Below are 27,415 nucleotides of genomic sequence, written 5' to 3'. Positions count from 1 at the left end.
TGAGTCTGCGCGGGAAGTGGAAACTGCGCGGAGGAGCTGCGGTGGACGGTCCGCCCGCGGCGGCGCCTGCTGCTCTGGTCACTCCTCGCCGCCTGCTTCGCGGCTCGACCACCGCAGCCATGCCCATGAAAGGCCGCTTCCCGATTCGCCGCACCCTGCAGTACCTGGGCCAGGGGGACGTGGTGTTCAAGGACACGGTGAAGGTCATGACGGTGAATTACAACACGCACGGGAAGCTGGGCGAAGGCGCCAGGTCAGTCCAAGCCTTGTGAGGGCGTCCCCGGTGGTTGTAACAACGGGCTAGTAACGTGGAGACCCGGGACAGCGCTTAATTCTGGGACTGGCCCCCCGAGGTTGGTGCTGTTGCCTCCATGTTACAGAATTGGAGGCTGGAGCAGCTTGGCCACGCCGTGCCTGCCGAGGTGGGGGAGTGGAGGACCAGGCCTCCCTCCCACCTTCCTCCCGGGTAACCTGGGGAGGCCACAGCCTCCACAACCACCTGGGACTCCAGGACCCTCAGTGGTGGTGGTGGTGGTGGTGGTGGTGGGCGGGGGGCAGCCGTCTGATGGAGCCCAGCCCAGGGGCGACGGACCTTGTTCTGGTCCCTTTCCCACCTGCTGCGGCTTTGGGCGAGTTGCTCCTCAGTGTCCCAAACGGGGATGATACTCATGCTCCAGGGCCGATGTGGGGATTAAGCGAGAGGAGTAACAGCTGCTGGCATTTATTGAGTTCTTATATGTGCCGCACGGTTCTGAATGCTGCTGGTGTCTTCTCCTCATTTGGTCTGTACGGAAACCCCATTGTCGTCCCCAGGAAATGCACAGAGAGGGTGGGTAACTGCTTGTCCAGAGTATCACAGCTGTAGCTTGTGAGTGATGGCTCTGAAAGTGCCCCCCCTCCCCATTCCTCTCCGTTATAATTAAGTGGTCAGCTGTGTAGTGTCAGCGCCCCTCCCCCCTCGCAAACTCCTTAATGGTTTTCCGCCTGGAGTTGAGGGAGTCATGGAATGGAAGCTTGCAAGTGAAACATTTGAATTAAACTTTGAGGCAACAGCCATGATTTGGGCATTTCTGGTTTTCTTTTTTTAAAATATTTTAATTAACTTTTTAAAATACATGTTTTTTTATTGTTGATAGTATTACAGATATCCCTCCCAGCCCCAACCCACCCCTCTAGGTCTTCACCACCCTGTTGCCTATGTCCATGGGCTATGCATATCTTCTCTCTATATAAAAGGCTAATATGCAAAGTGTCCCCTTGGGAGTTTGATTGCTTGCTATGAGGTGTGCTGACCACCAGGGGCTGGCCCTGATCGCCGGCCAGGCCTAGAGACCCTACCTGTGCACAAATTTCGTGCACCTGGCCTCAAGTAAGTATATAAGTTCTTTGGTTTATTTCTTCTCATCCCCCAATCCCACATTGAGGTATGTCAGTGTGTTCCATGCCTCCATGCTTCGGGTCTTATTTTGTTGGTCAATTCATTTCGTTCATGAGATTCCATAAATAAGTGAGATCATGTGATAGTTGTCTTTTCAGTTTGGCTTATTTCACTTAGCATAATATTTTCTAGGTCCATCCATGCTGTCCCAAAGGGTAAGATATTCCTCGTTTTTTAACAGCTGCATAGTATTCCATAATGTAAATGTCCTACAGCTTTTTTATCCATTCATCTACTGATGGGCACTTGGGCTGTTTCCAAATCTTAGCTATTGTGAATAACATTGTTGTGAACATAGGGGTGCATATATTCTTTGTGAGTGGTGTTTTGGGGTTATTTAGGATATACTAGTGATCTGGTGCAAGGATTTGTGCACATTGAAAGGAAATTAATTAGAAGATGGCTGGCAGGGTGGGACTGGGCAGGATGGGCTGGACACGCCCTGGAGCCAACCTCCCGCAGTTCCTTCTCGGCATCTGCAGAGTGAGTGGGGTCCCTCCAGCAGGTGGGCTCCCTCGGCTTGGCCTGCGGGGATCAGGCTGAAACCGGCTCTCCGGCATCCCCCGAGGGGTCCCGGAGTGCGAGAGGGCACTCTGCAAAGTTGCTGTTGTACAAGGTGTGGAATGCAAACACAAATGTGCAATAAACCAGATCAGGCCAACAGTGTCCCAGCAACAACATAACCCATGGCAGAAGGTGGAATGGCGCGGCCCCACGAGGAATCGGGCTCCCTCCCCTCTGGTTTCAGAGTGCGTCACTCGAGAAACGCTGCTGCCAAGTCACTGCAGCTCCACAGCTCCTGCGTTGAGAGTCTGCCCCCTGGTGGTCAGTGAGCATCATAGCAACCAGTCGGACAGTCGGACACTTAGCATATTAACCTTTTATATATGTAGATTCCCAGAAGTAGAATCATTGGGTCAAATGGAAGTTCCATTTTTAATTTTTTTGAGGAAACATTATACTGTTTTCCACAGTGGCTGCACCAGTCTACATTCCCACCAGCAGTGTACTAGGTTCCCCTTTCTCCACATCCTCGCCAGCACTTGTTGATAGCCATTCTGACAGGTGTGAGGTGATATCTCATTGTGGATTTAATTTGCATTTCTCTGATGATTAGTGACTTTGAGCGTCTTTTCATATGTCTCTTGGCTATTTGTATGTCCTCTTTGGAGAAATGTCTATTCAGGTCTTCTGCCTATTTTTTAATTGGATTGTTTCTCTTCTTCCTTTTGTTGAGTTGTATGAGTACTTTATATATTTTGGATATTAACCCCTTATGGGCTTTTCTGGTATTAAGTATAAATGTATTGAGTGCCTGTTGAATGGTAGGCCCTGCCCTGTGCTGTGTGCTGGGAATTCAACAGTGATAAGAAAAAAGTCCTGTCCTGCAGAAACTTTGCTGTGTCCCATTCTGTGCCCATTCTGTGTGGAATCAGAATGGGACATGAGAGCAACTCCCTCCGAAGGGCAGTCCCCCACGTAGTGGGGCCTTCGCTGCAGGGCTTCCAGGATAGCCATAAGCTACCTCTTAGCCGTTTGCTCTCCACAGATGGACCCAAGAACTGGGACCTGCTTACATGGGATCACCTGGGATGAAGGCTTCCTGGAAGGGTTGGTCTTGGCGGTGACTAGGCACCTTCATAACCCTCTGTGCACACATCCATACCAGGAACCACAAGGCAGAGGCCAGACAGGTACCAGACAGGAGGGAAGCAAGCTGAATGGGCCTGTGTGAGCTGGAAAAATGTGCCCTGTCTCAAGGAGCATTCACTGCTTGGCTACATCTTAGCTATGTCTGCTCCGGGGAGAATTTCAGATTTGTCAGTAAGCCAGATGTTCAGATTCATATGTAAACCTCTGGTGTTTAAAAGGCCAGCCAATCAAAATAAGTCTGCAAGTCCTATTCTCACCTGCTCAAGTATTTTAATACCCTCTAGGTCCGTGGTCGGCAAACTGCGGCTCGTGAGCCACATGCGGCTCTTTGGCCCCTTGAGTGTGGCTCTTCCACAAAATACCACGGCCTGGGCGAGTCTATTTTGAAGAAGTGGCGTTAGAAGAAGTTTAAGTTTAAAAAATTTGGCTCTCAAAAGAAATTTCAATCGTTGTACTGTTGATATTTGGCTCTGTTGACTAATGAGTTTGCCGACCACTGTTCTAGGTAAATAGGATACAAACAACCATGTGTGTGTCTTGTTCCTAGTGGTAAGGGCTTGCCTTTCCCACCTCTGCCCTTTTTGTAATTTTGCGCCCTTGGGTTTGAACCTGCCTGACCTGCACTTTCTAGCCCCACTTGCACTTTCTTTGCTTGTTGGTGTGACCTCAGCATTTCAACTGTCCCTTCATTCCAAGTGCTTGTGGCCAGCACTACAGCCCCCGGGGTAGCCATAGTCTTGGGCTGTCTGCTGGGTGTGTGGGGAACTGGTTTGTTCAATGAGGGCTAAGTCCCTACTCATCTGTGCCAGGTGTTCTTGCTTTTAAGATGCAGTAAGAGAAGTAACAGCTGTTAGTATTTATTGAGTTCTGTGTTAGCCCTGAGCCTTAGGATTTAGGTAGATTGGCTGACTTGATAGTGACAGAACAGCGTGGAGGACGTCCAGATGCTAATCACAGCCCTGATTCTTTCACTTACTAGTTGTTGACCTAGGGCAGTTCACTTAATTTTTCTGACCTCAGTTGTAAAACCCTGTCTGTGGGGATTTGAGAATAAAGTGCCTAGTAAAGTGGCACATACACCAGGTGCTCTGCTAAAAGTTGCCTACCGTTAGGAAGTTTCTGCCCATGCTTCAGCAAGAACCATTTAATGACCCTGTTGAATCTTTGTCCTAGTCGTTTAGGGTGTGAAAAATTCCTACAAGGATATATGTCTTGGTTTATTTGTGATGTTGGGATTCTCTGCTGTGGGGCTGGAATTGAGGTTAGGCCTAGGAAGGTAAATTCAGTCTTTGAGCTTCTAGCCCTGTGTGCCCTCCTGGTCTACAAGGCTTCTAAGTGGCACCCTATTTCCACTTCCTCCCCTAGAAGCAGCAACTTTCACACTTGAACGATTAGTTTTACCTCCATGTAGTTAAAGAACTTCGAGAGCTACTTCTCACGTTCTTGGCTTTAGACATGATCTAGTACCTTGTCACTATGGAATATGAGGGCTTAGTTCTTTCACTACCATTGCCACTCCCTACCCTCAACACACGTATACTGCTCCGCCCTCCCACTCCCCAACCTTCCCAAAATAGTCATTTCAGAATTTTGGATAGAATATTCAACGTTTAAATTAATATGATTTTGTAAACACTGTATACAATTGAGCCAAATAGAGTATGGGATTATTTTTCCTTTTTGTTTTTGCAAAGATTTTTGTTTTCCCTGGAATTAATAATTGTAATTGTTTTTCTTTTGTTTCAATTCAGATTTTGCCCCAATTATGGAAGTCTCCAATTAAACGGTCACACACTCAGGCTTTCTGTTGATTCTGTCAATTTTATCTTCTTGAAAATAGACTTCAAGCTGCAGTCTGGACTGCTTGTCTTACGTTGTCATCTCTTTGGCATGAACATTGAAGCTCAGAGCACTAACTTACCCTGGTCATACAGCTAGAAAATGGTGGTTGCGTGATGGTCCTTCTGTCCTGTGTACCACCCACATCTTTCTGTCTGGTGTATGGGGCAGGGTGCGAAGGGTGCATTTAAATTCAGATCATTTGGTCCCTTGCTGGTGTGGTTCAGTTGGTTGGAGCAGTGTCCCATGCACTGGAAGGTTGTGGGTTAGACTCCCTGTCAGGGCATATACCTAGGTTGCGGGTTCGATCTCCAGTCGAGGATGTAACTGATGGATGTATCTCTCTCACATCTATCCCTCTCTACCTCTCCCTACCTCCCTCCCTCTCTAAAGTCAATAAAAAGTAAATAAGTAAATTCAGTTATTTGGGGAGCCTTTAATTAAGGGACTACTTACAAAGGTGTGGGGAGGAGTGGGTAAAAAAACCACAGGGAACAGTGCAAGCCTCCAGGTCTAGGCTAGCAGAAGTGAAGGGAAATCAGAGAGGGCTGCCTTGCCCGGGACTCAGCCAGGGAACAAGCTAGGGAGATAAGCACCTTGACTGACTCCCTCCTTCCAGTCTTGCCAGTGCTCCCTGTTGGCTGAATGCAACAGAATCCAGAGGGCGGAATCCTGTTTCCATAGCCCACGTAGGGTAGCCATTCGATACGGAGAGTCGGTGGAGAGGGATCCAGACACAGTTGTATTGTAATGATTTAATCAGACCTCTGTGGAGGGGCATTTAAGTTTTTTCTGTTCCTCTGCTGTAACTAATTCTGTAGTAAACCCCTACATTCAAATGTGAACATATCTAAAAGCAGAAGTGGAATTGAGTCAAGATCTATGCTTTTAAAATTTTGCTAGTTCCAAACTGACCTCTAAAGAGGTTAAACCAATTTATACTCTTCAGGAAATGTTTCCTCACTTCTGTAACTTTTAATTTCTTTCAGCCTTCACCTGAGGGTATGATTTATTGATTTAGAGTGAGAGGAAGGGAGAGAGAGAAACATTGATGTGAGAGAGAAACATTGATTGGCTACCCCAGTATGTACCCCAACTGGGGATTGAACCCGAAACCTAGGTATGTGCCCCAATGGGAATCCAACCTGCAACCGTTTGGCATATGGGATGACGCTTTAACTAACTGAGCTACCCAGCCAAGGAACTTCTATAACTTCCAAAAAAATCTTTAGCAATGTAAGAGGTGAATACAATTATATTTTAATCTATATAACTATTAGAAAGATATTGAGAATCCCTTCACATGATGATAGTTTTTTTGGCTATCTGCCTATTTGTGGCTTATGCCTTTTGTTCTTGTTGAACTGTAAATCTTAACTGATGATGGGTAAAACTCTATCACAAGGGAATTAGCCTTTTGTTTTATGTTTTACTAATATTTTTCCTTTGGTTTGGTGAATGTTGATTTTGTTTGTGGTAAATTTTGCCATGTGAAAGTTTTTATTTGATTTTTTTAGGGACAGACTGGCAGGGAGAGAGAGGGAGTGAGAGAGGAAGAGAGATTGAGATTTGTTGTTCCATTTGTTTATGTATTCATTGGTTGATTCTTGTATGTGCCTTGACCGAGGATCAACCTGCAACCTTGGTGTATCGGGATGATGCTCTAACCAACTGAGCTACCTGGCCAGGACCTCATAAGTTTTAATGTAGTTACACTTACATTTTAAATCTTTTAAGTTGAAAGGTTTTTCCATTTCTAGATTATAAAAATATTCCCCATGTTTGTTATTGTATGTTTTTAAATTTTGGTATAATCTACATGAAGTATATTAGATGAATTCTACATATGAACACACCCGTGTAACCATCATTTAAATAAAGATCAAATATATTCATAGTCCCATTTTTACATTTATACTTCTACTTTGGTGAGTTTTAGTTTTGTGTGCAGTGTGAGGTAGGGATATAGATTTCTTTTCCCTCAGATGGCAAACCAGGAGTCTGAACACCCACACTCAGAGAACACACTAACATTCCTGAAAGCTGCTTTTCTCAGCCTTTTTTGGGGGGCAGGGTCCTCTGAGAATATGATGAAAGTTCTGGACCTTTTTCCTTGCAAAATTTAAGGTTAAAAACTACTGTTTCATGGGCTTAATTTTGTCTCCTTTGCAGGAAATTTGTGTTTTTCAACATACCTCAAATCCAATACAAAAACCCTTGGGTGCAGATCATGATGTTTAAGAACATGACACCATCACCCTTCCTTCGATTCTATTTAGGTGAGTAAGGGGGCCTCTCTGCTGTGCTCCAGGACTGTCTTTCCTCCCATCCGTCCGTCCTTTCATAGCCGTCAGGTGATCTGAGGTACAAGCTCTTGTGAACTAACATTGCTGCTGTCACCTGGACTTCAATGGTCATTGAGATCTGGATGCCTCTTCCCTCTCCTTCTCTAGACTCGTCTCCTGTTGCCTTCATATGCCTCACACCACACAGACTAATTTTTCAAAATTCCCTTGCCACACCTTGGTTTATGCCTCTGATGAAATCCCCTTTCTACTTTCTTGGCTTATTTAATTAAAAAAAAATCCTTTAAGACTCATCTTGGGCACCACGTCTCCCAGGAAACCTTCCCTGCATGCTTCGATTGGCCCTCCCCCATCTCCCAAAGCCCCTCTTAGGCTGGCCACATTCTCTTGAAAAGTATATGTCTGTGTGTGTCCACTTGGGACCAAGTGAACTTTATTCAGTTAAATATGGCTTAGTACCCAGAAGTCAGAAGACCAGATATTTTGGTCCAGCTCTCAGTCATTCTGACCCTGAGCAAGAAACATTCCCATTGCTTTATTTCCCAAGTAAACGCAAAACATCTATCTGCCTTACACGGTTAAGAGAATCAAATGAAGTATAGGCTGGGAAATGCTTTGGGAAACAAAATAATGTTCTTCCATTTTATTTCTGGCCCAAAATGGCCAGACTATTTAGCAAATATGCTAGGCACCCAGTTACTGTTCTAGGTACTTGGGTGTCAGGGAGCCATACAAAGATCTCTGCCCTTGTAGAGATAATACTCTAGCAGGAGGAGACAGAACAAGAAACTTAACAAGACAGTATGCTAGAAGGTAAATGCTATGAAAAAAAAAATAGAGCAAGGTAAGTGGGTGAAGAGAGTGGGGGTGGTATGACAATTTTGTGTATATATTTTGTGTTTGCATTAAAAAAATTAACTTTATTGAGGTATAATTTACTCATAATAAATGCATAGGTTTAATGTGTATAGATTGATGAGTTCCGACAGTTGTGTTTATGTCACCACTTTCCCAATGAAGATGAATATTTATTTTATTTTTATTGATTAAAAAAAATATATGTACTTGTTGTTATTGTTAATCCTCACCCGAGGATATTTTTTAGAGTGGAATGGAGGGGGAGAGACAGAGAGCAACATCGATGTGAGAGAGAGACATTGGTTGGTTGCTTCCTGGACATTCCAGGACTGGTTCATGGGATCGAGCCTGCAACCAAGGTAACATGCCCTTGACCAGAATCCAACCCACGACCCTTCAGTCTGTGGGCCGATGCTTTAAACACCGAGCAAACCAGCCAGCGCTTTAAATATGTTTTTATTGATTTCAGAGAGGAAGGGAGAGGGAGAGAGAGAAACATCAATGATGAAAGAGAATCATTGATCAGCTGCCTCCTGTATGCTCCCTCCTGGGAACCGAACCCAAAACCTGGGCATGTTATGACTAGGAATTGAACCTGCACCTTCTGGTATACAGGACGATGCTCCATCCAACTGAGCCACTCTGACCAGGGCTGAAGAACATATCTATTACTCCAGGACAGTGGTCAGCAAATCGCGGCTCGAGAGCCGCATGCGGCTCTTTGGCCCCTTGAGTGTGGCTCTTCCACAAAATAACACGTGCGGGCACGCACGTACAGTGCGATTGAAACTTCGTGGCCCATGCGCAGAAGTCTGTTTTCGGCCTGGGAGAGTCTATTTTGAAGAAGTGGTTCTAACGCAGAGCCACGCTCAAGGGGCCAAAGAGCTGCATGTGGCTCGCGAGCCGCGGTTTGCCAACCGCTGCTCCAGGAAGGTCTCTAGTGCTGCTTTCAAGTTAATTCCCCATTCTACCAGAGGCATCCACTGTTATGATTTCTTACACCATAGTTTATTGTTGTTTGTTTCTGAACTTCATATAAATAGAATCTCACAGTGTGTACTTTGTGTCTGGCTTTTACTCAAGTTTTTGTGACTTATCCATGTTATATGTATCAGTAGTTAATTCATTTTTATTGCTAAGTAGTATTCCATTATAGGAATATACCACAGTTTGTTTATCCATTTACCTGTTGATGAACACCTGAGTTTTTGTTAGATACCAAGACAGAAGTATGAGATTTATTGGAGATAAAAGAGGGTGGGCAGGGAAAATCTTCATATGACAAAGCAGGTCTGACATCTCGAAGAGGACAGGGAAAAGGAAGGCGGTCTGGGCAGGAGGCACCTAAGGTGGTGATGAGGCTCTTAGGAAGTCTGGGCCGGCCCCATGGGAAGTTGTAGCTCCACTTTGAGCAGAGATGGCTGGATCCTAGACCTCCGCCAAGGAGAGTCGGGGCGTGGCTCTGGTGGATTCCAAAAACAGCAGCTGGGCTGTCCGCTGGCTGCTCCTTGCAGGAGGGCCTCCTGGAAGGAAGCTTTGAGTGGTGGGCCTCTCTGGCTGTGAAGGGTTGTTTCAGTTTTGGGCTAAGATAAGGTACTTGTCAGTATCTTCTCACACAAGTTGTCTTTGCGGACCCAGGCGCTCAGCTCTTCAGAGCCTGTGCCTCATGCTGAATAGATGTGTAATGTTCTTAGAAACTGCCCAATAGGTTTCCAAAGTGATTGAGCCACCTCACCTCCAGGCAGCAAAATGTGCGTCATGGTTCCACGTCCTCACCCAAACTGTTGTTTATCTGCGTTAGTTTCCTGTGGCTGCTGTAACAACTTACCACAAACTTGGTGATTTAAAACAACACAAATGTCTTTGTTAATCTTCACCTGAGGATAGCTTTCCATTGATTTTTAGTGGAAGGGCGGGGGATAGACAGAAACATGGATGTGAGAGACACATGGATTGGTTGCCTCCACACACGCCCCGATCAGGGCTGGGGATCGAGCCTGCAACCGAGGTATGTGCCCTTGATCCGAATTAAACCTGGACCCTTCAGTCTGTAGGCTGACACTCTGTCTACTGAGCCAAACCAGCCAGGGCTATAACTTTCTTCTTACAGTTCTGTGGGTTAGAAGCTAATATAGACTGAAACGGTGTCAGCAGAGCCTTCCTTTCTGGAGGCTCTCGGAATGAATCTATGGCCATGCCTTTTCTAGCTTCTGGAGTTTGCCCGCATTCCTTGGTTATGGCCCCTTCCTCAATCTTCAAAGCCAGCAATGTTTTATATCTGGCCATTCTTCCATAGTCACATGGACCTCTGATTACAGCCGGAGAGGTTCTCTGATTTTAGGGTCCATGTGATTAAATTGGTCCAACAGGTTAGCATAATCTCTCATCTCCAGGTCCTTAATTTTAATCATATCCACAGTGTCCCTTTTGCCACATAAAGGGACATATTCACAGGTTCTGAGGGATTAGAACAGGGACATCTTTGGGGGCTATTATTTTACTCACCACATTGTCTTAAATTTTAGCTATTCCAGTGGGTTTTAATTGAAATTTTAATTTGCATTTTTCTCGTAACTTTTCATGTTCTAATTAGCTATTCAAATATTTGTCTTGTAAAGAGTATAATTGTATCTTTTGTCCATTTAAAAAATTGGTTTTTTAAAAATTAAGTTCTTCATATATTCTGGATGCAATTCCTTTGTCAGTTACATGTATAATGAACATTTTCTTCTGTCTGCTTGCTTTTCCTCTTAATGGTGTCTTTTGAAGAGCATGCATTTTAATTTTTATAAACTCCAGCCTATCAGTTGTTTTATGTTTAGTGCTTTTTTGTGTCCTAAGAAATCTCTGCCTTCCCCAAGATTCTCATATTTACTTTAGAAAGTTTTTTAGTTTTCGATTTTACATTTAGGTCTGTGCTCTAGTTCAAGTTATTTTCTACTTTCTGTGTATTAAGTGAGGATAGAGATTGAGGTTCTTGTATTTTTTTAGATTCATGATATTCAGCTTTTGTAACACATTTGTTGAACATGTCCTTTCCCTTATTGCAGTGGTTCTCAACCTTTCTAATGCCGCAACCCTTTAGTACAGTTCCTCATGTTGTGGTGACCCCCAACCATAAAATTATTTTCGTTGCTACTTCATAACTGTAATTTTGCTACTGTTATGAATTGTAATGTAAATAATCTGTGTTTTCCGATGGTCTTAGGCTCTACAGCAGCAGTTCTCAACCTGTGGGTCGTGACCCACAGGTTGAGAACCGCTAGCAGGGTTGCCCAAGACCATCGGAAAACACAGATATTTACATTACGATTCATTAACAGTAGCAAAATTACAGTTATGAAGTAGCAACGAAAATAATTTTATGGTTGGGGGTCACCACAACATGAGGAACTGTGTTAAAGGGTCGCAGCATTAGAAAGGTTGAGAACCACTGTCTTATTGAATTCCTTGTCATCTTTGCCAAAAATCAGTCAACCATGAGTGGAAAAATAAAATGCTTGTGTATCCAGATAGTCAGCCATGAAAAGGTATGAAGTACTGACACATGCTACAATACAGATGAACCTTGAAAATATTATGCTAAGTGAAAGAAGCCAGACACAAAAGGCCACATAATTGTGATTCCACTTATATGTAATGTTAGACCAGGCAAGTCCATAGAGACAAGACAATGTTTACCAGGGGGTGGGATTGGGGTGGTGTTGGTTATAGGAAATGACTGCTTAATTGGCAAAAGAGTTTGGGGTAATGAGAAAGTTCTGAAACTAGATAATGGTGATAGTTTTACTTCTGAATGTACCAAAACCCACCAAATTATACACTTTAGAATGGTTAAAATGGTAATTTTTATGTCATGTATTTTACCATATACAAAAGAATTTTAGCCAGTCCAATGGGTTTTAATTGAAATTTTAATTTCATTTTCTCATAACTTTTTGTTATTAGCTATTCAAACATTTGTTTTGTAAAGAGTATAATTGTATCTTTTGTCCATTTAAACAATTTCTTAACTCTCATCCCCTTTCACTGATCTCTGTCTGTCCTTATACTAGTACAGTACCCAGATCGCACTACCTTGGTTTTTGTAGTTTTGTAAGTGTTAAAATCAGGTAGTGTAAATCCAAATTTGTGCTTTTTCTCCCCACTCCCCAAATTACTTTGGCTAGTCTAGGTTCTTTGCATTTACATGTAAACTTTAAAATTTGGCCAGTTTCTGGAAAAAAGCTTGTTGGGATTTTGATTGGAATTACATTATAGTTCATTTTGAGGAGTATGGATATTTTAACAATATTGAGTATGTTTTGTGACTATTGTAAATGGTACTTTTAAATACCGTATTTCATTTTCCAGTTTTTTGGTTAGTATAGTTGATTTTTATTGTTGTTGTTAATCCTCACCTGGGGATATTTTTCCATTGACTTTTAGAGAGTGGAAGGGAGGGGGAGAGATACATTGATTGGTTGCCTCTCACTCGAATCCTGACCAGGGCTCAGGATCGAGCCTGCAACGGCAGTATTTGCACTTGACCAGAATTGAACCTGAGACCCTTGAGTCTGTGGGCCGCCAAACCAGCTAGGGCTAATTGATTTTTGTATATGGAATGTGTTTTGCAACCTTGCTTATAAACACATTATAGTTTATTTTCTAAATTTCTTAGAATTTTCTACATACACAATCTTGTCATCTGCAAATGCAGTTTTATTTCTTCCTTATATTTTTCTTTTTTTGTCTTAATTCATTGGCTCAATTGGCTGTAATGTTTTGCATTTTTACTAGTAATGTAGGAAAGGTTCCATTACTCTGCATCCTTACTAGTACTTGGTATTGTCCATTTAAAAAAATTTTAGGCACTCTTAGTAGCTCATTGTTTTTATTTTCTCATTTTCCTAATGACTAATTTTGGTTAATGTTTATTCACATATTTTGTCCATTTTTTAGTTGGATTGTCTTGAGTTCTTTACATAGTTGAGATACAAGTCTTATCAGATATATACATTTTGTACATTATCTCCCAGTCTATTGCAAGTTTTGGATTTTAAATTCAGTGTATTATGTTTTTTTCTATAATCATGCTTTTGATGTCATATTTTTGCCTAGGTTCTAAAGATTTTTAAAAAAGTTGTAGGTCCCTGGTCCATTTTGAATTTTTTGTTTCTTTTTTTAATGTTGGGAGTAAAAGTCTAAATTCATTTATTTGCATGTGGCTATCCAATTGTCCCAGCACCATTTGTTTAAAGGACTACCTTTCCTCACTGAATTGTTTTGGCATCTTTGCTGAAAATCAATTGACCATAAATATAAAGGTTTATTTCTGGACTCAATTCTGTTCCATTACTCTGTAGTCTGTTTTTGACTTGATTACTGTAGCTTATAGTAAATTAGAAATTGGAAAACGACTGTCCTTCCTCCATTTTCTTTGCAAAATTGTTTTGCATGAACTTTAGGCTCAATTTGTCAGTTTCTACACAAACACCTGCTGGGATTTTGGTAGGGATTGCATTGAATCTATAGACCAGTTTGGGGAGGATTGCCATGTTAATGACATTGAATCTTTCTATCCATGAACATGGAATTTTTCTATTAAAGTAGTATGCTTTTATACATACCTAAAATTTATGTCTGCTCATGTCTAAAGAAATATGGAAAAATAAAGGGTAGTATATTATGGGTTATGTAAACAGATATATTTACTTTATTGTTAAAATATTTCTCCACTAGCAAACAGCCAATCACCATTTGAGGCTGAGGAACGCTCTTCTGATTTCTCAGCCACACCCCCTTTACTTTGTTTTCAGATACTGGTGAGCAGGTTCTCGTGGATGTAGAGACCAAGAGCAATAAAGAGATCATGGAGCACATCAAAAAAATCCTGGGGAAGAATGAGTGAGTTGCTGGGGTTGACCTGGAGGGGAGCAAAGGTCTTAGCCCAGAGATTTTGAGAGAGGAAAGGGATGGGGTGTCAAGAGGGCAGGTTCTCTGTGAGCCAGACACTGACCAGAGTGTGGGCTGGAGAGTCCATTCCATCTGACTTGGCTGCTCACCAAATGTGTAACAGCAAGTCAGCCATCCCTCCTTGTCAGTGGGAGCTGAGATGCAGCTAAAATACTTGCCCTGTGTGGCCGGTAACATATCCGTTTGGAGTTAGTGGGTGACCAACCCTGGGGCCTCCTGTGACACATCCCTTTGCTCTCCATGGAGGAAAGAAGGGAAGGGAGGGAAGCCGGGTAGCACCTGGAGGCATTTCCAGGCCCCTTTATTCTGACTGTCTCACTTGTCAGAAATGGGGCTGCCCCAGCTGTCTGAGGGCTATTCCTGTGCTGGCCAGTGTGAGTGTGCTTTCCAAGTGCCTCCTCCCCTGGGCCTGACACTGCTCACATACTGAAGGCCTTCCCTGTGGAGAGGGCAGGGATAGGTTTGAGGAGTGAGAAGCATGTTAGGAGACATAGGAGATCCAAGTCTCCCCAGCTGAGGATGGAGCTCACTCCGAGAAGTTCTGTGCTTCGCAGAGGCTCAGAGCAATGTTGCAAACACCTTGTTGCTGTCTGTGCTCTTTGGCAGGGAAACCCTGAAGCAAGAAGAGCAGGAGAAAAAGCAGCTTTCTCATCCAGCCCACTTTGGACCTCGAAAGTATTGCCTGCGGGAGTGCATCTGTGAGGTGGAAGGGCAGGTGCCCTGCCCGGCCCTGGTGCCCTTACCCAAGGAGATGACAGGGAAGTACAAAGCAACTCTGAAAGCCAGTGCCCAGGACTAAGGCCCCAGGCCTGTGGGCTAGCGTTACCTTGGCCACAGGGAGATCCTGGTTCTGTCCCCAGAGACTCTGCAAATAAAATGCTCCTTAATCATCCAGCAGCATTGTGTATCCAGTCTGCATGGGAACAGGACTTTGGGATCAGGAAGGTGTAGGGCCACAGCCTGTTGACATCTTGGTCTTGGGGCCTTTTCCTTGTCTCCACTGATTTTGACTCCTCTTCCAGACCCTACTCTGAAAGTTCAGTTGAGGCTGGTTGGAGCTAGTTGTGGCTGGCAGTGTGGATGTTCCCTCCATTTAGGCTCTCGGGGCATCTTTCAGAAATCCCGAGGCAAGCCTTTGTGCAGTGCTCACTTTTAAACTAAAGCCAGCTGACCTTTTCCTCCTGAGGGCCTGGCTGTGGAAGCTGCCTCTCAGTTTACCTTCTTGCTTGTTCAGTTCTTGAGGTAAAGCTTGGGAGAGGGTGTGAGGTGTTACTTAGTAGTTCTGCCTAGTAGTCCTTTCCTCCTTAGGACATGGATATTGCTGCCACTTGAGTTTTGCTGGTTTTAGCCCTTAGGAGACACCAAAGCCCTCTAGGGTCACTTTAAGAATAGGTTTACTTAGTCAAAAGTAAAGGACCAGCTGGACTGCAGACCGGTGGAAACACAGACCAGGAGACTTTGACCAGTGGGATGCAGCAAGAAGGTGGGCTTCAAAGAGCAGGTTTAAGGTCTGAGTGCCTCTCCGATGGGAGCTTTGGTCAAGGCCTAACGCTTGCTGTAAAATGGGAATAAGGGCATTACTCCATGAGGTAAGTTAGTTATGGGAAATATGGAACTAGAATGTGTGTTTTGTTGTTAATCCTCACCCAAGGATGTATATTTTTTCCATTGATTTTGAGAGAGTGGGGGCGAGGGGGGGAAGGCAGAGAGAGAAACATCTATGTGAGAGAAACACATCGATTGGTTGCCTCCCACATGCTCCCCGACTGACCGGGTATCCAGCCTGCAACGCAGGTCATGCCCTTGACCAGAATCAAACCCGGGACCCTTCAGCACACAGCTGTTACTCCTTCCACTGAGCCAAGCTGGCAAGGGTAGAATGTGTTTTATTTGAATGTTGGGAGATTATCCCATTAAATTGAGAAATCTGGCTCTTTTTACATTTGATGCTCAAGTTATGGTTTACTGTTGTTGTGTACCAGACCGGTGTTCAGGGTGATAGCCTTGGAGGGATTGGGAAGGGATGGTCAATTTGGGTCTAATGTGTAACTGACAGGTTTACTTCCGTTTTGTTTAATTGAAATTTAAAATCTTGGTGCCCTCTCCCCATCACTATTTTGGAGGGTGGCTAGAAAAATGTATCCTCCATTCTAATTCCTAGTTTCAATTCCTGCAGTGTTTCTAACAATCCCACGTGGCTGACTGCAGCATGGCCTTCACAACCAGCTGATTGGACTTTCTACTCTACTGGGCCTCCAGGCCCTTTAAGAGTTTGTTCCTTTTGGTTTGTCTCCACAGCTGGTGAGAAAAAAGGCCTTAGGGAAGTATCCTTCCCTCCATGGTCCACAGGGCCCAGAAAGGGAGCTAACCAGGACTGCCCTGAACCAAGCTAGTGACCCTTCTTTAGAGAGAGAATAAATGTCCAGTGCCTGATGGGAAAGCACCATCATTACTGTTTTTCATGGGCTATTTCATAAACAGGAGATAATGATTCATGGAAACAAACACCACTAGGGGGCATTATCTCTTTAAATAGTTGTCTTCCATTTCCTACTTCAACAATGATAAAAGATTTTAAAATGTACAGAAATGGGAGGAAATTTTGGAGAAGATTGCTATGAGGATTTTATAATTGATCCAATGTTTCTTAATTTTATTTCATAACCAATGTTCGCCAGATGGTTTTCAACCTTGTTCTGCTGAAGTGACCAATTTCCTTTTCATTTTGAAAGCTATTTGGCTGCCAGTGGGGTTCTGCCAAGAATCTTGACTTCGGACCTCAGAATCGTCACCTGTAAAAGGAGTCAGATGACTTCTGAAACTAAGAATATGTCTGCTCTGGTCCGAGGCCTGGCTCTGTGTCTGTGAGTTTTGGCAGCCCAAGCCCTGTTCCAGAAACAAGTCCAGTGGGCCATCAAATGGATGGGGCTAAGTCGCCTTTGGCTAAGGTGAGATGAGAGCTACAGGGTTCTGACTACTAGGGCGCTTCCTCACCACCTACTCGGTGTTTAGGTGAGAGGTGCTCTGGGGACTTCCGGTGGCCAGGCATTATTGTTATTACTATTGTGAGGAAAAAGGATGAACAAGATGCACGTTAGTCTTTAATTAACTTTTAATAGTATAAACCTCATTTAGGTAGTAGTATTAAGCCACAACAATGCCACATTGAAACAGCATTTAATAAAATGCATAAAGCTAATTCATGCACTGCAATACTCTATATACAAACACAACAATGCAAATTCTTCTTCAAGACTGAAGACATTGATTAGATATAAAATTCAATTAAAAAAGAACATGCTATTTTAAATGCCATCACATAAACAAAGCTGATTTCAAGCTACATTTTTAACAGGTTTTAAACCTGGAATTAAAATGTAATGGCATAAACAATATTTTCTATATTGAGAAGGGCAGAGGTTACAGAAACGGTCCCAAGAAAATCTAACACCCAAGTTTTCCTTTAATGTCTTTTAAAAGGGCTGGTAATACTTAGCTACATTTTAACAGTTCCAAACTACAGGTAAAAACTATGGTTTGTACTATGAAAAATGTGCAGCTTTTCAGTTATAAAACTAGTTGAACACTGGTTTACAAGATAATTGGGAGGATATAGAAAAATATTCCAGCACTTGAGTTGTACGTGGCAGCAGCATGAGTCCATGAATGCTCTTGTTGTTAAAATGACAACTGATTATACTTTCCTAGAGAAAAGCCATTTATTTTTCATGTCAAGTCTACTTCCCAATATTATCCAAATATTAAGCTTTATCACAACCTGTCAAATGTTGCTGAACATTTTTATAGCACTTTTTTTTCTATTATATATAGTATACATTTTGAAACACCAAAATTATTGGCTTAATCGAAAGTATAGCTGGGCATTAAAAATATCTCAGACTTTCCCTTTATTTTTAGATTGCTGCTAATAGCCCCAAATGAAAAGTTTTATTTTAAAGATTCACTTAGAGACTGGAAAGCTTCCATTTGTATTGGAAAGCTACCTTCAATAGTGATTGTCACGACAGGCAAGGACATGGGAAAGGTGACAATCACTGCTGGGTGGCCAGTGAAGCAACAGGAGCTTTACATCACAGATGGGGAAGCTGGAGGCTGAATGGCCCAGTCTCACAAAAGGCACTGAGTACTACGGTCTCAATGAAGTGTTTTCAAACATTTCAACAGATTAAAAAAAGAAAACAACCTGTGGATTATGTTTTTGCAGTTAGCCAGTGATCTCTTTCAGCAGGCCAGCTTTCAACCTTCCCGTCAGTCAGGCCCCCTGTTCTTACCAGGTCCATGAGCAACTACAGCTGGGCTGGGGCCTGGCTCCCGAGTGCTGTGTTTCAGGTTAAAGCCCGATTTAGGGGGAAAATTCACCAGAGTAGAGCTGGACAAGAAAAATTAGGCATCTGTAGCTTTAAGGGCATGCATATCCATATTAAAATGCAATTTTTATCTGAGATTTTAAAATCATAATTTAGAGAAAGTCAGTGGACTTCATTTGCATGCTATAGTTGGAGAAGTAATTAAGGTTTGTAACTTATGCCATAAAGTTAGCCATCAACAATTATGCTTATTTTTAAAGAATACTTGGTTGGTTGTCCCCGCCTCCCCTCCCCCAACTTGCGTTAGACGGGAATTTGTTTAGTCACAGTGCAGTGCCCACCGTCTGCTGACCGAGTCCAGAGCAAGTGGGGACAAATGGGAGCCAGGCCCCATGACACAGACCGTTCTGAAACTGACCACATGACGATGAGTCCAGGGAGGCCCACTGCTTGACCTACCAAGTTCCTTCCAGTTAGGCCATAAAGAGGCTTGTGACAACCAGCTTACAGATCCCCATCTAGTTTTTGGACGTTAGGATAAACTGCCTTCCAGCTTCCTAGCCCTTGTCTCACCCTAGAGAATACATAGCAATGGCATCTGTTAGGACCTTTCTGTCTGGAACTTTCCCTGGTACAAAGTGAACATTTAACTCCATGGCCTTCCTCAGCCAGACGCACCCAAAGGAAAATGGAGTTAAAATTGTGGCAAATCCATCCTGCTGAGGGATCTTGGGATACCCCACATCAATTTACTTTAGTAACTCTTACCATAGATTCTCTTTAAAACATAAGGAGAGTTTGGATACGTGGCTACATGTCTGTATACATAATATACACCTATGTACACATACACACTATATATATACACTGTACATATATAGAAGATATAAACACATGTACATTCATTTAGTCATACAAGTCGGTAATCTGTACACGCACAATGTGCTGAGGGGAGCTCAGGGCTAGACACACAATTGTGCCACGCTGGTGGGAGGCACATGGGGAGGTCAAAGCCCTGTGGTACAAGAGATCCAAACCCACTCTCTTCAATTACAAATTCACACGAAGTTAAAACATTTTCAAAGAGCTGCGCAATCTAGGGAATGGACATGGGATAAAAGCATGGGTCACCTGCCCTGCCTGCTCAGACTTTCCAGGATCTGAAGGACACTGACCTCCCAAGTTAAAGGTGAATGTCAGAAGATGACACTTTTCATGACCTGGGCTCAGAGAACAGTTCAAAGGTCCCACCTATAGCCCCATTGCACATAAGGCCATTTCCACTGCATAGGAGGCCATGTGCTTCCAGACTCTAACCAGGTCACAGCACTGGGATCCGCAGGCAGGGAGTGAGACTACTCTGCTGAAAACTACTCCAAAGGATTAGGATGTGATTTTCCCAGAATAAAAGCACTAGATACAGCCAGAGCCCTTCTAATTCTTGGCTCCCTGCCATGGCTGTCCCTAAAACAAGCAAAACTGCTAAGCAAGCTATAGTGTGTTGCTATACACTGGGGAGCCCAGGGTAGACATGTCCATTGCTATCATCATGACTGGTGGCAACTGCCTCAAAACAGAGTCCACATTTAATACTGACACTGACAAGCTAGAAAATCCCTCTTGAGGGATATTATATAACACATCTTACAAGTGACTACACCTGAAATTAAATATAAAAACCAAAAAAAAAAAAAAAAAAAGAACCCCAACCACAGAGATTAGACAATAAATAATGTAATCCCCAATAAACACAAAAATCTCAAATTAGAAGGGCGGTAACATACTGCCTCAAAAATACTCTCCAGGAATAACTTGGAAAGTAATATTTGCATGAGTAATTTGGTCTTTTTCTAAGTCTCTTCCTGTCCTGTTTTTTATTATATATATATAAAGAACTCCAAAATTTCAACAACACATAACTGTCCAACATTATCTGAGATACCACTGGAAAAGAGCCACAAAGCAACAATGTATGTCTGTCCCCACCTCCCTTAGCCAGTGTAGCCTCCCTCATTGAGGGAGGACTGGCTAAGCCAGCAGAAGGGTATGTGTGAATAGCTACATGGCAAAGAATTTAACTCCTACCTTATTTCACTGAGATTCAGCAGGCAGAGGTCTGGTCTACTTCACTAAATCTAGAGTTTGAAAGCCTTGTGAAAGTTGAGCCCAAATATCTGCTTAGGATCCCTTTAAATAATCTTGACTTTGCGCTTCTTTTAACCAATCTGACAAGAGATGGAATAGACCTGTAAAAAGCTTGAAATGATTTGGGGCAGCAACAATTCAGGTTGTGAGGGACCGGATCCTTAAGGAACAGGCCACTTCAGAGTAAGGCCAAGAGGATGTGGGAAACTAATGAGTACACAAACCCCCAAAATGGTCCATTGAAATCAGCAAAGGGACTCAAGGAAAAGGACCAGGTTAGAATTGGCAGCTTCCTAAATGAAACTGACTTTTCTCAAGGGCTATCTTGCTAGAGGTATGGCACTTCCCTAAGTGTTCACTGTCCTCCTCCTGGTTATCACCTTCTCTTCCCAACCTACCTAAGCAGTGGGTTTGTCAGGTCTGCAGCGTAGGTCTTGTCTAAGCTGCCCCAATATCTTAAGGCAACCGGAGTCTAAAAGCCTAATAGAGACAGGACTCCACAGGGCCTGCCCCTGGGAATGGGGGAGCTGGCCAGTGCGGACCTTTTCACCAACACAGAACTCAGATCTGAAAGATGTGACACATATTTTCAGGGAGCCACTCTGTGATCAACAAACATGCTTATATTTAAAAATTAAGAGAAAAACAGACAATTCGCTGTGTAAGATGCATGAACATGCTTCAAAATGCCCTCTGCTGGAAAAGTATATCAAGCCGGATAGAGGTGTGCCCGGGAAGGATGGGAGAGCTGCACGGTGGGACCATTCAGTGGAGAGCGATTCCGAGATCAGTTTGAAAATCGTGAAAATTGCACTCTCTCTCATGTTTCATGTTGCTAGAAGACCGCAACAGAATCCAAAAACACAAATAAACAAAAGATTCAGTGCTCTATATGCAACCATGTTCCCAAACAAGCAAGCTCCTGCCATTGAGCTGGATCCAACTCTAGACATAAAAGGAACAGCTGATTGGATGAGCCAGGAAGGATTGGATCAAAAGATATTGAACATTCTCTTGTTCATACCTAATGACAAACTTTCTGGAAAGACTTCTCAAGCATTCATCACACAACTCAAGCTTTTCTCTACATTTTCGGAGATGACTCCCTATGTAGTGATGAAGGCCTTGATCAATGACGGAATTGGGCACGTGATGACATTACAATCTGTTGCAGATGCTGCTGCTAAATTAGTCACTGTGGAAAGAGAGCTCATGGAAAAACACACAAAAGAAAAGTTTCCGTATTTGAAGATCTTACGGCTAGAAGGTCATGAACGCATTGTTCCTCAGGCCTTTCCTAACCTCTTCAAGGTAGCAACTCTCTGGAAACGCAAGGGGGATGGTACTTTCAGAGAGTATCGGATAACAAAGGATTTGCAGTCTGATGTATCAGACCAGGATCTTGAAGAAGCGTATCAATGCCACCACTAAAGAAAAGAGGTGCATCAAATGTAAGTTATGACAGTTTGAGAATAGTTTATGGAATCACTGCTGAGGAAATTGACAGATTAATGGGCGTCTCTGCTCGTACTAATGAAACTGAGCACAGATCTGAGCCATACAGATGATACAGGTGCTTGGGCAAATGGTGAACAAGCAGGATGAGATTCTCAATCGTCTACCTCCCAGATAAATAATCATCAGTTCTGAAATACACAACTACCTCAAGTTTTACAGATTTAAGAAAAAAAAAAAAGCCCTCTGCTAAAATCCTTCACAAGCAGAAACGATACAGACCTGCCCTAACTCCATTTGTCTTGGCCAATTTTTGGTTTTAACTTCAAAATTTAAATCACTCAAAGTTAGAAAACCAAACATTTAAGATGGCGGTGACATTATCCTTTCCATCATTTTATAATGGGCACCCTTCACTATTCTCCAAAATTTGCTTCCAAGATATGAACTAGAAGTGATAAAAGAATTGAAGAACTGTTCCCACTTAATTCTCACTAATGACTTTCATAAAGTGCTGCTAACACTTCAGATTAAAGCATCCCATTTTGCTGTAAGCCTGTGGCTGGCTCGCCCAACACCCATGCACATTTTGTGAAGTGCCCACTATGACTGGGCCTGAGCCAGACCAGGGAGTGCCTGGGAGGCAGGGAGTGCCCTGGGATCTTTTTGGATATCTGATCAAAAGATTAAAGAGATGCAAGCTTAACCTTACATTGTAGCTGCTTATTCTGATCTACACAAAAAGAAAATGCTAAGTACTTGACTCAGTCTTATAAGGAAATACTCATTGCAACTCACATCCATGGGAAGTTATGGGTGCACTTCTCTAGATAGAACTTCCTTATAACCATATTCTGTCCTTGTATACGACATTTGCTATAAGTTATGAGAAAGGAGATAAGTGGGAATTAAGGGTTATTTTTAAGGAGCAGGCAGCCTGCTTCTGCATCCATCACCTAAATGCTCCAGGTTTTTTTGCTGGCACACACCTAGGGGAATAAAAGTGCACGGGGGGGCCAGTACTATTCAAAAACTTGCCAACAGCGATACTGAGTCTGGAGACATTTTGAAAAACCCTGATATTTAAGGTCAACAGAGAACCCTACCAATCAGCTTTACCACCACTGCCCTAGCCAGGAAGCAAGATCCTGTACACATACTCCACCCTCAGAGTAGCTCTGAACTGCAGGAACACAGGCCCATAGGGGCATTTGGAATAGAAATCCCAGAGGGGAACCCTCATGCTCCAGGAAGGCCATGTCCCTCCATCTGAAAACTGCAGCCACCCAGATTGTATTCAGGAAGTGCTACTGTCAAGGGTTCAAAATGCTGAATTGCACTTTTTGGTCAGAAAGCTCCATCTGCCATAGTGGAGGTAATTTGGGGATGTTAATTGCTGCAGGAATTGGCAATTAATGTCTAACTGGTTGCAATCCAATTCTGAGATTCAGGCACCCGAAGATGCCCAAGGTTTGGAGGAGCCTGAAGATGCCTGTCAGACCGGGACCAGAGACCAGGGAATCTGACAAGCATCAGTTCTATGACTGAGGAAGCTTTTGGTTTGGGTCACCACCAACTGTGCTAGCACACTCCCACTTACTGCATGATACAGATAAGCCACATTTTCATTGGCTCACAGGAATTTAGTTCAATACCATTAAAGTGTGCATACAATTAGGAATGATGCCTTCTTTTCTTAAACATAAATGATTGTCTCCTATACCCTATTGCATTTTCACAGAAATTATTAGCATTTCGGCAAAAGACGTATACTGTTTTTCATTTGCCCTGCACATAGACAAGATGTTGCTAACATTACGTATCGATAAGAAGTGCTTAGAAAGTGCTAATATTATTACCCTGGTAATTAGTAGCTATTAATTCCACGGACATTTTAAATATATACACACACATACTGTTCTCTTAGGTTCTTTGTTTTAATACTAGTCTCTGACATTATAAAACTTTGTTTTTTGCCCTTTGAGAATTTCTAAATACAAATTGAGTTAAAAGATTGTTCCAAAATCTGCTGCTTCATCAAAAGGCATTAAAACATTTCTTATGGCAGGAAAGGATCCTACTAGTCTTTTAGTTGCTATTGCCTGGGATTAACAGATACGAAGAAACCAGGTAGGAAATGATGGACATACTGGAAATATTTGCACATACCAAAATACTACTACTTCCATTTTCTTTTTCTCTGAGCGGTCCCGGGAGGCCATTTTTGCTCCTCAGCAGGTGTGTGGTGTGCACTATAGACTGGCTCCGGTGATCTGGCCATTGTACTCTGCCGTCTCCATCTTGAGGATGTAGGGAATTATGCTGTCTATCGAAACATTGCCAATGAGACCAGTAAAAAAAAGTTCTTCTGTTATGTTGGAGCTCATCAGCCTGAGTGCTGGCAGGCGGACAAGAATCCGGGCCAATCTGTAAGAAGGAGGGTCATTAGAGAAAGGAGGGTTCACTGCCCTTCAGACTTCATCCTGGACAGGCTCTCAGGGGCCCTACTGGCTCAGAATTGAACCTAACAACAGATCCGTTCACTATCCACCTCTTCTTTTTCTGATTTTAGCAGTTCCTCTTGTAGGAGTTCATGAGAAAAGAAGTTTAAAAAGTGCAAAGATGTGCTCTAACTGGTTTGGCTCAGTGGATAGTGTCAGCCTATGGACTGAAGGGTCCCAGGTTCGATTCCGGTCAAGGGCACATCCCCAGTAGGGTGTGTGCAGGAGGCAGCTGATCGATGTTTCTCTCTCATCGATGTTTCTAAATCTCTATCCCTCTCCTTTCTTCTCTGTAAAAAATCAAGATATATATATATATATATATATATATATATATATATATATATATATATATAGTGCAAAGATGTATGTACACATTATGTTCCCTTCACTGTTTGGTGGGGGTGGAGCTCTCTCTACCCCCAACCAAAAGAAAAATGTGGAAATCTATCAATAGAGGACAGGTTAAAAAAATATGTTTTCATATAATGGATCAAGACATACTCATTAAAAATGGTAATAAAGCCCTGGCTGATTTGGCTCAGTGGATAGAGTGTCGGCCTGTGGACTGAAGGGTCCCGGGTTCGATTCTGGCCAAGGGCTCATGTCCGGGTTATGGGTTTGATCCCTAGTGGGGGATGTGCAGGAGGCAGCCGATCAATGATTCTCATCATTGATGTTTCTATCTCTCCCCTCTCCCTTCCTCTCTGAAATAAATATTAAAAACAAAAACAAACAACAAAAGAAATCTTTGAAAAAATAAAAAAAGGGTAATAAAGATCCATAGCCTGGCCGGCATGGTTCAGTGGTTGAGTGTCAACCTAAGAACCTGGAAGTCACGTTCGATTCCTGGTCAGAGCACATACCTGGGTTGCAGGCTCGATCTCCCGTGTGGGGTGGGCAGGAGGCAACCAATCAATGATTCTCTCCCATCACTGATGTTTCTAGCTATCTCTCCCTCTCCTTCCCTCTCTGAAATAAAAATATATATTAAAAAAAAGATCCATGCTCATTGATAAGAAGTCCATGACATGTAGTTGAATAAAAACTTGAAAGATTGTGAAGCAGCAAGTACAGCACAGTTGCACTTGTATTTATTTGTGCGCACATGTATAAATGGTACTCAGGAGAATATGTACCAGAATGCTAACGGTTAGCCTCTGGGTATTAGAATTTAGAGTGATTTTACATATTAAAACTTTTCCTATATTGCCCTAGTGTCTAGTATTCATTTAGCATTGTAATCTATATATATATATAAAAGCCCAAGCAACTGTCTGACCAATAGCTATGACATGCACTGACCACCAGGGGGCAGACAATGCAGGAGCTGCCAAGCTGCAGTGACTTGGCAGCTGCAGTTCTTGGGTGAGGCACCCGGAACCAGAGAGGAGGGAGCCCAATTCTGGGGTGTGTCACCCGAGAACCGCCCTCTTGCAATCGGGACCCCTCAGGGGATGTCGGAGAGCTGGTTTCAGCCCAATCCCTGCAGGCCAGGCCGAGGGACCCTGTGCACTGGGCCTCTAGTTTAAAATAAAACAGTAAAGCCGAAACCGGTTTGGCTCAGTGGATAGAGCGTCGGCCTGTGGACTCAAGGGTCCCAGGTTCGATTCTGGTCGGGGGCATGTACCTTGGTTGAGGGCACATCCCCAGTGGGGGGTGTGCAGGAGGCAGCTGATCGATGTTTCTCATCGATGTTTCTAACTCTCTATCCCTCTCTCTTTCTCTCTGTAAAAAATCAATAAAATATATTTAAAAATAAAAAAATAAAACAGTAAAATTGTTTTTCTTTTGAAGGAACCCTGGATGGGAGGACACACCATGACCTTGTCATGGGGCCACGGGCCACTGTCTAAAGTCACTGCATAGCCACTGCACAAGGTCTGGAAAAAACCTACATTCTCATCAGCAGGAAATGTTAAATTACAGCATTTCCTCAGCTGCGGAAAATGATGAAGAATATGTATACTCATTGAATATTAAATTTTAAAAAATGGTTACCAAACCTTTATATTTTATGATTCCAATTACACATACATACAAAACTTCTGGAAGTAAATACATAAAATGTTAAACTATACAGTGGTATTTACAGAGTGAAAAAAATGTCTTTTTGCTTTTCAGAATGTTCTAACTTTTCCCTACAGTCAACATTTAAAAAAAAAATTTAAATAGCTTTATTAACTATTCAAAAACCTACCCCCTTACAATGAAATTTCCACCTGGAGGATATTCCATTTTATGTGTTTGGTGTGTTTTTTAAAGGGAAAGGACATTCATATTATGAAAGTAGCATTCCAGGACCATCATCCATTCACCCAGCACTGTGAGTCTTGCAGGGCACACAAAGGTGTAAGGGGACACCACTACAGACCTGGAGAATGCCACATCTCAACTGGGCCTTAAGATTAATAGGCTGGCTAAGATGTCTATCAGCAGAGATGCAAAGGATGGGGAGGAATGCGGGGGTATTTCAGGGGGAAAAAAACGGTATGAGAAAAAGCATAAGGATGGGAAAAAGTAAATGTATAAACAGGCTATCAAGCATTCTACTAGGGCTGTTTCTTTGGGAAATGTCTTTGAGTGGGTTTCTGAATTCTATGAGAAAGCCTCCTTTATCTCACTTTTAGTCCCAAATCACCTGGCTTGCCCCCTTCTCCTCCTGGGTACCTGAATGGACAAGAAGTGATTCAGGATTTTTTCACAACATCTACTTTCAAAGACCAGAGACTTACTATTGTCAAGGTGATACTAGCATGCTGTGGCTTTGCCAGCAGTCCCCAGAGGGCATTTGCAGCTTCTTCTGGTTGTAGGCACTGTGTGGGAGTAGGCCTGTGGTCTCTTCAGGGGACATTTTGCCTTCATTCCTGGCTGGATGTGTAAGTTCTGAGTATGGGTGCATTACTTGACAGTCCCAGTCTATGTGCATTGAGGCTC

General features: G+C 43.0%; 2 protein-coding genes across 10 annotated transcripts in view; one reads left to right on the top strand and one right to left on the bottom strand.

Moving 5' to 3' along the window:
• On the top strand, positions 1-14,848 carry MRPS25 (mitochondrial ribosomal protein S25; the record flags this gene model as incomplete). The annotated part of the gene is made up of 4 exons (XM_079795179.1): positions 1-253; positions 7,103-7,209; positions 13,893-13,980; positions 14,656-14,848. Exons 1-4 carry the CDS (start codon positions 120-122, stop codon positions 14,846-14,848), a joined length of 522 nt encoding a protein of 173 aa, XP_079651305.1. The 5' UTR covers positions 1-119.
• Positions 14,849-16,990: 2,142 nt separating this feature from the next.
• Positions 16,991-27,415, bottom strand: part of NR2C2 (nuclear receptor subfamily 2 group C member 2) — a 93,404-nt gene continuing 82,979 nt past the window's right edge. For all 9 annotated transcript variants that reach the window (XM_079795178.1, XM_079795171.1, XM_079795172.1 and 6 more), the window contains one exon: positions 16,991-24,404. In XM_079795178.1, the coding sequence (XP_079651304.1) occupies positions 24,230-24,404 (175 nt within the window). In that variant the 3' untranslated portion in view covers positions 16,991-24,229. The remainder of the gene's footprint in view (positions 24,405-27,415) is intronic.

This window comes from Cnephaeus nilssonii, assembly GCF_951640355.1.
Source record: "Cnephaeus nilssonii genome assembly, chromosome: 17".
NCBI lineage: Eukaryota > Metazoa > Chordata > Mammalia > Chiroptera > Vespertilionidae > Cnephaeus > Cnephaeus nilssonii.
Note: the sequence above shows the minus strand (reverse complement) of the source record. Positions and strands in the feature narration are given on the sequence as shown.